At 39.8% G+C, this 10719-nt stretch overlaps 1 protein-coding gene across 2 annotated transcripts in view; it reads left to right on the forward strand.

The window, feature by feature from the left end:
• Window positions 1-9688, forward strand: part of LOC143805558 (actin-binding protein WASF3-like) — a 121607-nt gene extending 111919 nt beyond the window's left edge. For both annotated transcript variants that reach the window (XM_077285053.1, XM_077285052.1), the window contains exon 9: window positions 7829-9688. In XM_077285053.1, coding sequence (XP_077141168.1) covers window positions 7829-7986 — 158 coding nt within the window. In that variant the 3' untranslated portion in view covers window positions 7987-9688. The remainder of the gene's footprint in view (window positions 1-7828) is intronic.
• Window positions 9689-10719: the final 1031 nt, after the last annotated feature.

A 10719-nucleotide genomic window follows, 5' to 3' on the forward strand; every position in this document is an offset into this window, starting at 1 on the left:
GATTTCAATGTTAGAACATATTGTCAATGGGGGAAATTTTTTGGATTTTGGTTTAATTGTCAATGGTACAATACCTAAAGATGGCAAATCCTGTTCTCTACTCATTTCTTCCAAGACTTGTAACGCCTCTTGTTCTTCGGGTAGAGGAAACATGCTTCTTGTTTCTTCATTGTGAAACCATTTTTTAAAAACCAATAACCGAGCAAAAACATGGAGATCTTTCACAGCCGTGAATAGATCAAACCTACTACTGGGCGAGAAAGATAGACCTTTAGATAGTAATTCAAGTTCAATATTGGATAATGTATGCTCAGACAGGTTAATTACCTTTGGTATACTTGCCGATTCATGCGCCCCTCTCTTAGTATTCGGGAGTTTGTGTTCCCCTTTCCGCTTATTGTTACCAAAGCGTGTTTTCATAGTTTTATACAAGAATTGTGAGCCATCTGATGTCTCGCCCGCAGAAGATGCAGATGACATTGAGGCTGATCTTTTGTCCCGTATCCTCGCCCCTTGTCTGCGCCATCTATACACTTGTTTGAGCTGGTAGTCAGAGGTGTCCCGTGTTAATTTTTTACCCTGTGTCACTCTAATCTGCTCCTCCCATTCTTCAGACTTTTTGGTCATCAGTGTATTAAATGTGGCAACCATTTCTGGAGTGCCATCTCTTTGTAACGTAGTGTACAATACATCAATTTCACTTTCAATGGTACTGATAGAATTTTTATTAAGCTCAACCAACAGTTCCATCATCTGGAATGATCCCTTGTCACAGATGTCCTCCCATTTTAAAATAAAGTTCTCATCTTCTACCGGAAATGACGGAAAAATTTGAATCCTAAGGCCACGAGGAATATATTTCTTTTTTATGTAATTTTCAAGAAAGGCCTTATTCCACCAGATTTTAGTTCTTTTATGCATCAGTCTTTGTATTTTAGTTTGTACTGTGCTTAAATCATTATTTTCACCTAACCCCGTGCAACTTGACTCACCGAACACCTGGGCTACTTTTGTCAGCCAGACACTATCTCTGGCCTTGAAATCCATGAGAGCAAAGGGTAACGAATTCTGTGAAAATACACAGCAAAAATATGTCAAGAATCAAAAGGTTACCTTGAGCAAATCGGACATATCACTATTCAACTATATAGCTATAAGTAGCAAATCTATAGCTATATAGTTGAATAGTGATATGTCCGATTTGCTCAAGGTAACCTTTTGATTCTTGACATATTTTTGCTGTGTATTTTCACAGAATTCGTTACCCTTTGCTCTCATGGATTTCAAGGCCAGAGATAGTGTCTGGCTGACAAAAGTAGCCCAGGTGTTCGGTGAGTCAAGTTGCACGGGGTTAGGTGAAAATAATGATTTAAGCACAGTACAAACTAAAATACAAAGACTGATGCATAAAAGAACTAAAATCTGGTGGAATAAGGCCTTTCTTGAAAATTACATAAAAAAGAAATATATTCCTCGTGGCCTTAGGATTCAAATTTTTCCGTCATTTCCGGTAGAAGATGAGAACTTTATTTTAAAATGGGAGGACATCTGTGACAAGGGATCATTCCAGATGATGGAACTGTTGGTTGAGCTTAATAAAAATTCTATCAGTACCATTGAAAGTGAAATTGATGTATTGTACACTACGTTACAAAGAGATGGCACTCCAGAAATGGTTGCCACATTTAATACACTGATGACCAAAAAGTCTGAAGAATGGGAGGAGCAGATTAGAGTGACACAGGGTAAAAAATTAACACGGGACACCTCTGACTACCAGCTCAAACAAGTGTATAGATGGCGCAGACAAGGGGCGAGGATACGGGACAAAAGATCAGCCTCAATGTCATCTGCATCTTCTGCGGGCGAGACATCAGATGGCTCACAATTCTTGTATAAAACTATGAAAACACGCTTTGGTAACAATAAGCGGAAAGGGGAACACAAACTCCCGAATACTAAGAGAGGGGCGCATGAATCGGCAAGTATACCAAAGGTAATTAACCTGTCTGAGCATACATTATCCAATATTGAACTTGAATTACTATCTAAAGGTCTATCTTTCTCGCCCAGTAGTAGGTTTGATCTATTCACGGCTGTGAAAGATCTCCATGTTTTTGCTCGGTTATTGGTTTTTAAAAAATGGTTTCACAATGAAGAAACAAGAAGCATGTTTCCTCTACCCGAAGAACAAGAGGCGTTACAAGTCTTGGAAGAAATGAGTAGAGAACAGGATTTGCCATCTTTAGGTATTGTACCATTGACAATTAAACCAAAATCCCAAAAATTTCCCCCATTGACAATATGTTCTAACATTGAAATCTTTGTGCAAATGGTGGAGAGAGATTTTGCAGGTATACCATCGATAATACACAATGATAACATGACCGCAGCGGAACGTGTATGTTTGAAGCGTCTTAAAAGACTTGAAGACGTAACTTTTAAACCCGCCGATAAAGGGGGTAACATTGTAGTGTGGCCAAACAAATTATATGAAGCCGAGGCCTATCGTCAATTGAGGAACCCAGCCTGCTATAAGAAGCTTACGTTTAATCCTATGTTGTCATACAGGGAAAAACTGGGGAAGATCCTTCAACCGGCTGTGGATTTGGGTATCATTACCCAAGAAGTATGCAACATTTTGTGGACTAAGGACCCGACTACCCCAACACTATATTTACTGCCAAAAGTGCATAAAGACATTAAGAACCCTCCAGGTAGGCCAATTATAGCTGGTATTGGGGGTTTAACGGAAAATGTGGGCAAGTATATCGATTCCTTCCTAAAACCGCTAGTTGAAACTATTCCGTCTTTTTTACAAGATACTTCCGATTTTTTACGTAGAGTGGACTCCATACACATTGATGAGGACATGCTTCTCGTCACATGTGATGTGGAGTCCCTCTACACAAGTATCAGACATCATGATGGTTTGCGGGCAGTTAAACACTATTTATCCACTACTTGCATGTCTCAAGATGAGATTGGATTTTTGCTTCAGTTACTAGATTTTCTTTTAACACATAATTTTTTTGTTTTCAATGGGTCCCTCTACCTACAGCTCCAGGGAACAGCGATGGGGGCTTCTTGCGCACCATCCTATGCCAACCTGTTCCTGGGGCTGTGGGAGAGGGACCTATTCTCCGCGGATCAGTGTCCGTCGATGGACCGGGTCATTTTATGGACCCGGTACATCGACGATATTTTTCTGATCTGGCGGGGTACAGCTAGTGCATTGGAGGAATTCTTTTACCATCTTAATACCAATAATTGTAATATAAAATTGACGTTTAAATACCACGCTACTCAGATTGAATTCCTGGATGTTACGGTTAAAAAAGATACTTCTGGTCTTTTACAGACAGACGTGTTTCGCAAAGAAACATCGGTGAATGCTGTCCTCCATGCGACTTCCTCTCATCCTTCACATGTAGTGAGGTCTGTTCCCATTAGTCAGTTTTTGAGAATACGAAGGATTTGCTCTACCGAAAATGATTTTGAGGAGCAAGCCTCTGTGATGAAGAAGAGGTTTTATGAAAGAGGATACAGCAAACGATCTGTGAAGCACGCCTATAATCGGGCCAGGAACGCTGACCGCCATGAGTTGATGTACTCTAAACAATCACGACAAGGACTACGGTTCCCGAGGATGGTGACTCAATACCATTCTCAATGGCAAAAAATGTACGAAATAATGAAAAGACATTGGCCCATTTTATTGGCGGATAAGACTCTGAGACAATACTTACCTGTAACACCTACGTTGACAGCAAGACGTTGTGATAGCCTGAGAGACCATTTGGTGAGAAGCTACTATCAACCTACGAATCAACCATCTATATTTTCAGGTATGAAAACCAAAAAACCTCTAAGTGTATGGGGGTGTAAACCCTGCGGTAGATGTATAGCATGTCAAAATATAGAGGAAGCCAAGGATTTTCTGTCATCTGATGGCAGGAGATTTACAATTACCCATAGCATTAACTGCCAGACACAAGCTGTCGTATATTATGCCTGCTGTCCCTGCAAATTGGTGTATGTGGGACTTACAACACGAGCATTCAAAGTAAGAGTTAGAGAACATGTCCGTGATATCATTGCGGCAGCCAAAGAAGATGACCCGGAACAACTTAAGACCATCCCGAGACATTTTAAAAAATACCATGGTTGTGATCCATCTGGCCTGAAGGTAAGAGGCATAGATCATATTAGACCAAATCTCCGGGGTGGGAATGTTAGTCGGAATCTGGCGCAAAAAGAGGCCAGATGGATTTGGACACTACGTACACTTCAACCAGACGGCCTTAATGAGACTTTGAGTTTTGTGCCTTTTATCTAAAATTCTACCCCGTGCAACATGTAATTTTAAGTAGTCGTTTTGTGTTTTATTATTTTTTGTATAAGTATTTATATGGTTTTTAATTGTTTTTATTTCTTGGTATTAATATTTGTCACTTTTTATGCCTTTAGAATATTGTGGGAGTTTGTTGTCACCTCTTACCTCTCGTGCGACCTCCGTCCGATGGCCCCTGTGGTCCTTGTCGTGCTTGGTGGTCTCTGTGGTCCTTGTTTGTCCGTTGTTGGATTCGGGAGTGGGAGGACGATGAAAGAAGCTTTGAAAAACATCAAGAAAGGATTCCTAAACAAAGATATGATATTTGAAGATTAATTAATGGCATCCAGCTTCCCTATGACTCTTGACTTGGGACTACTATTCATATGGACATTATACAAGAGACTGTCTATCCTTCATGCCGTAGTCTATCTTGTTTTGCCAATTACAGGAATTGTTGGATGAGCTTGCACTAATTACAACATTACATTTATTTTTTTCTAATATTGTAGAGATAAGCATGGATATGCATGTCAATTACTACTATGGTCTTTATATTGCACGTGTTTATGCGGGTTTATTTAACTCCGTTAATTGCACTTTCGCACTCTTGCACTTTCGTTCCTGTTTTTATTAATAATTAGCACTTATGGACATTAGTCTATGTCACGTCTTTGGTATTTATTAAATATTCACATTTTTTATATTAATTTTGATTCCGTACTGATTTTATGACTCTGATAGCTATTGCTATACGGACATGTACTTTTCACTGCATTATTCTTATATTCATACGTCATCTTACTTTGGTCATTAGTGACCAGCACAGTATTTTGATATTTTAACATTTTTGCTCTTTTGAACAGTATAATCTGGCTGCACATATTCGCACTTTTTCTCTGCACTGTGTCACTTTACCTTGGTTGAGAGGCACTTATATTGGTGCGGTGCGTTCTTCCAAAAATGGTAGTATACGTGTTCACTATCACTATCTCTTTTTACTCTCTTTGTAATAGTCCACTGTGTATTCACTACTTAATTATTAATGGTGTGCTTTTATGACCTTTCTTTAGGTGTTTATCTTCGTTTTAGGTCGTCTTTACTCTCATAGATACCTTTCAGATAATTCCTTACTGATGTAGTTCCCTTTTGGTCGGTCCGCATGCGTGCTGCCGCTCTGGGGGCGTACTTGATGGGTGTGCGGTGTGGCGGCTGTGGGCGGTTCGCTGGGCGGGGCTTCCTTCCACGAACGGCCGCGTGGTTGGTTGCTTTGGTCCGGTGCGCCGCCCGCCGCCGGGTGCATGCGTACTTCCCTCTTCTCCTCCCCTGTAGCGTCAGTGCGCGTGCGGCGTGACGGAGGATATAGACTTTTAGCCTGGACTACATATCCCGACATTCCCCTGCACTCACACCATGTGACTTATCACCGCGCGGTCATTGTGTATTATTGGTCTCCCCCAATATATAAGGCGCCACTCTGCAACATGATGCCACTTCCCCTGACGAAGGCACGCCGCCGAAACGCGCGTTGGGGTCGTGGCACCAGTCTCTGAGTATCTCTGGTAATGTACCCTTTTACTTTTTGATATACCTATCTGCTGCAGTACCGCTAATTGGTTTGTTACTGGATCGTATATGGACTCAGTCATTTTGACTTTAATCACCCTGATACTATGGTTCACACAGTGGTAATTTTACCCCAGGTAGTTCTGTCTAACTATCGATTATACATCTGAATATTTGGTACTGTACTGTAGTTTATTTGTTTTTCTTGGCATAGATACTCAGAGTGGTGCCACTTATCTGTCTTTTGGCTCGCCATTAGAACACACATGTGGCAATTTGATGTTTTCTTTTTAGACATGTTTTGTGTTTTTAAGGGAGTTTTTTTCTCTTTTTGTATGATTTGTTTAATAAAATTATAGTTTGATCTGTTCGATAGACGCATTTTTTCTTTATATGATTGTAAGTACATAGCGTTGAACGTACATGTATTTTCCACAACTAGGGACATTATCTAGATTTGCTACTTATAGCTATATAGTTGAATAGTGATATGTCCGATTTGCTCAAGGTAACCTTTTGATTCTTTACCCCAAGTCTTTGCCTATATCAGTCCCAGGGAGCGCTCGTAGAGACGATGCTCGCTGTTTCAGAACCCACAGCAAGGCGATATCTTTTCTCAAGATCCCCTTCTCGCTGAACAGTATATTTCCCGGACTTATAAGCTTTTTTATTGCATGGGTCCCCACTTGTCTGTGATGTCCTACCACATTCTTAACTATTTTTTTTCCATACTGAGCCCTGTAGTTCCACCACCGGTAAATCTGTCTTCTTCTTTTCACCTCTTCTCCAACACTGACTACTTACTTCCTATATCCCTAAAATGTTCCCACTGGTTCCCCTATTGGGCCGCCCTTTCCCCCTCCCCTCCAGGGGCCAGCCTTACAGTTAACACTGCAGGAACCTGACACAAACAATGGCCATACTGATAAATACAGTTGTATATTATGTACAAGTATAATAACGCACAAAATAACTCTTAGTACACGCTTGGCACAATGTATTCATGAGGGGGGACAGGACTCCTTATTCACGCTCTACAACTCTACACTCTAGCCTCACTCCCCCTGTGTGTTTTTTAGTATGGCAGTATTTCTGACATAATATTTGCAACATTTTGCAAAACGTGTGACTTTTGATATAAAAAAAGTTGCGAAAACAGTTTAAGACTGATAAAAAAAACCCCATTTTTTAATTTGCGGCAAAATCATGAATTGTGTCCGCCATTTTGAAGAATTTGGACAGAGTAACTGGAGAGACAAAAAAGTGCAAAATAGGGTCTTATCCGGTAAATAAATGGTATAGAAAATTATAGGTGTGCTCACCTGGTAGGGTTGTGACAATCACTTCTATAGGAGCATGTAAAGGCTACTGCAGGACCACCAATTAGATGAAATGCAAAAGATGAGGAATAAGGTGGTTCAGAATCCGCGCTGCCGAAGGTCCAGTAGTATGATTACACACAAAAGTGAAGCACAGATGTGGTTTATTTCGTCAACATGTTTCAAGGTTTACACACCTCTTCGTCAGGACAAGACTATAATAATATAATAACACTATCATTGTGGTTTTGTCCTGATGAAGAGGTGTGCAAACCTTGAAATGCATTGATGAAATAAACCACATTCATGCTTCAACTTTGTGTGTGATCATACTTCTGGACCTTCAGCAGCGCGGATTCTGAACCACCATATTCCTCATCTATTGCATTTTTAATAATTTGGTACCAAAAAAAGACAACTGATACCACAAAAAAAAAAGGAAAGTGACTTAAAAGAAAAAACGCAAATGATGTATCTGGGCCTACGTCTTCCACGTTGTAACAACTTTGATAAATTTTGTTAACTGTTCAGGAGTGTTGGTTTAATAATTCTGTGTTATCTGTTACCCGTTATCTTATTGATAAAGGCTATATGTTTGATTGTTGTTTAGGTATCCAACTTCGGAAAGTTCAAGAACAGAGAGAACAGGAGGCAAAGAAGGAGCCAGTTGGCAATGACGTGGCCACAATCTTGTCCCGCAGGATTGCTGTGGAATACAGTGAGTCTGATGATGACTCAGAATTGGAAGAGAATGAATGGTCTGATTAAAGAATTGGAGTGTTTCTTATATTATCCATCACAACTCTCACACATCTTCTGCAATGGATGCGAAATGGACACAAAACGTATTATACAGTAGTGCAGCCGCCAATATCACTGAGATCTGTTCATGTTTGTGTAAATTTACATGGTTGAGAATCTCCACTTGTGCAGCTGAGTCAAATTTACGATTTTATTTAAGAAGGTAGCCAACTTCTGTATCCTGTTTTTGCTATAGGCTGCAGTAAACTACAGTGTACAGAAATATATGGCACTCAGTCGTGGGACACTTGTGCTGCACAGTTGTCCTTTCTGTGTATTTTGCTGTATGTGACGACAAAAGAGACAAGCAACAGCGTCATCTTATATTAAAGCACAACACTGCGTGCCATAGTATAGTATCTGACAGCACTAATCTCGCTAAAAGGGTTTATGGCTTAAGAGAACGGTGCCACTAATATTCAAGTGACTCTGATGAGCTACCAAACCCGTACAGCTCAGAAAAGTAGTGTATTTCATGTGTCCTCAGCTGCTCCGTTCTGGGGGATCGAATTGGCAGTTTCATATTCATTTTAAAAATAGTTAAAACTAGTCATAGATTTTTAACACGCTGCTCTTAACTGCCTTAATAAATTGCCTCTTTAAAAGCTAGCATTTATTGTAAGACGTCTGTCTTACGCATTCAGGTTTTCCCATTTCTTTTCCTTAAATGAAGTCTATCGCTAGTTCTTTAGATTAAAATTTCTTTTAAATCCGTTATCAAAGCTTAAGTAGACATAGTTGTTCTCATTAAAAAGAACTGAAAGGAAGATCTGAAATCTTAAGGCCTCATGGACATGTTCGAATTATGGCTCTGTTTTACATGGATCTGCAATAGGGAGCATATATAGGTCCATTGATGCGGCACAAACCTCCACACAAAAAACAATTGTCATATTAAAAACAATCCTCTCCCAAAACCATTGTTTCCAGGGAAGAAAATAGAAGAAGCACTCCCATTATATTTTTATGCCACAAACCTGTGGAGCATGTGTAAATGTGTGTGTAGTACAGTGTAAGTGTGTAATGTGTGTAGTATAGTGTAAGTGTGTAATGTGTGTAGTACAGTGTATGTTAATATACTTACCGATTGCCACCTTCTCTTGTTTTCAGCGCTGCTCAGGTCCTCTTCTCACTGTCGTGACTAATATTCCAACTCTATATATCACACTAGGGTTTATGTGTGAGCTGGAAGTCTCTTTTACAATGTAAGTCTATGGAGCACCAGACGGAAGACATTGTTAAAGCGATTTTCGGTTCACACATAAACCCCAGTGTGATCCACAGAGATGGAATTTCAGTCACATGCGTAAGAAGAGGACAAGAGCGTCATTGAAAACCAGGTAAGACAGTGATCAGTAAGTATATTAATGCACTTACACTACATTAAATATATTAATTCACTTATACTGCATTACATGCTGTATATTAATACACTTACGTTACATTACACACACATTTACACGTGTTTAGGACATAAAACACTTTTAGCATCCCACACAGTCCTTGTGGTTTCATTGTATAGAGTCACATAGAGCTCCATGTGTGACCACAGTCTCCTGCTCTGCACTGTGAACTATTAATGTGTAACAGTCTAATGTGTATTGGGACCCCTGGCTGTCTCCTGAAAGGTGATGTCTGATTTTGGGTTACCGATCAGTTTTCGTTTTTTAATAGATAAGCCACTGCCAAAGATTTCTGGCAGCAGCTTTCTTATAGAGAATACAGGACAGCTTGGTCATCTGAGTGCTCCTGTGTATGGGCGAGTCGGGCAAGATAGTTGCTAGCTAAACCATCATTCGGCCGACAGCTATCTAAAGTGTATGGAGGCTAATGCAATGTGATGATTCACAGCTATGGAGCTTTGGTAGGATATATTACAGACTCCATAATATAAATGCAACTTGTCCTATGGCATAAACTTTCTAAAACTTTATTTAGACACATACCGTCTACTTTACGAATCTTTATATCTTAGTTTTATGCATATAAGGTATTATGCATAGTCCATTCATTTTGAGCTAAGGATGGAATGGCTATTCCTGAAAACCTTCACCATTGGGAATATATACACCACTCATCCATAGGGCTGTAATACACTTGTAAACAACAGTACAAGCATTGCCCTGCTTTACATATCGTGCTTGAATGTGGCAGCTATGAACAATGTACTTGGATTACACATATTATATGATTTATATAATATTACATAAGTACAAAAGCACAATTTACAAGTTATACCCTAATAAATGTTCCAGCTCATTTTACTTTTATTGCATTTTTGCTTTTACAAATACAATTTTTTTTGTTATTGCCTGATTAGCTATTGGTCTTTGGCAATGGAACGGTTAAGTCTATTTTACCTATGGGTGTATGTGTCTAGGTAATTCTAGCATATATATAAGTCTAGGGTGGTGGAGAGCTTAATGTCTGCTTCCCTGGTGGTTTTGGTGCAGAGGTAGGTTTAATGTCTACTTTGGTAGTTTGGGTGCAGAGGAAGGTTTCACGTCTACTTCTTTGGTAGTTTGGGCGCAGAGGAAGATTTAATGTCTGCTTCCCTGGTGGTTTGGGCGCAGAGGAAGGTGTAATGTCTGCTTCACTGATAGTTTGGTTGCTGAGAAAGGTGTAATGTCTGCTTCACTGATAGTTTGGTTGCTGAGAAAGGTGTAATGTCTGCTTCCCTGGTACTGTAGTTTGGGTGCA

This window comes from Ranitomeya variabilis, chromosome 2, assembly GCF_051348905.1.
Source record: "Ranitomeya variabilis isolate aRanVar5 chromosome 2, aRanVar5.hap1, whole genome shotgun sequence".
Lineage (NCBI taxonomy): Eukaryota > Metazoa > Chordata > Amphibia > Anura > Dendrobatidae > Ranitomeya > Ranitomeya variabilis.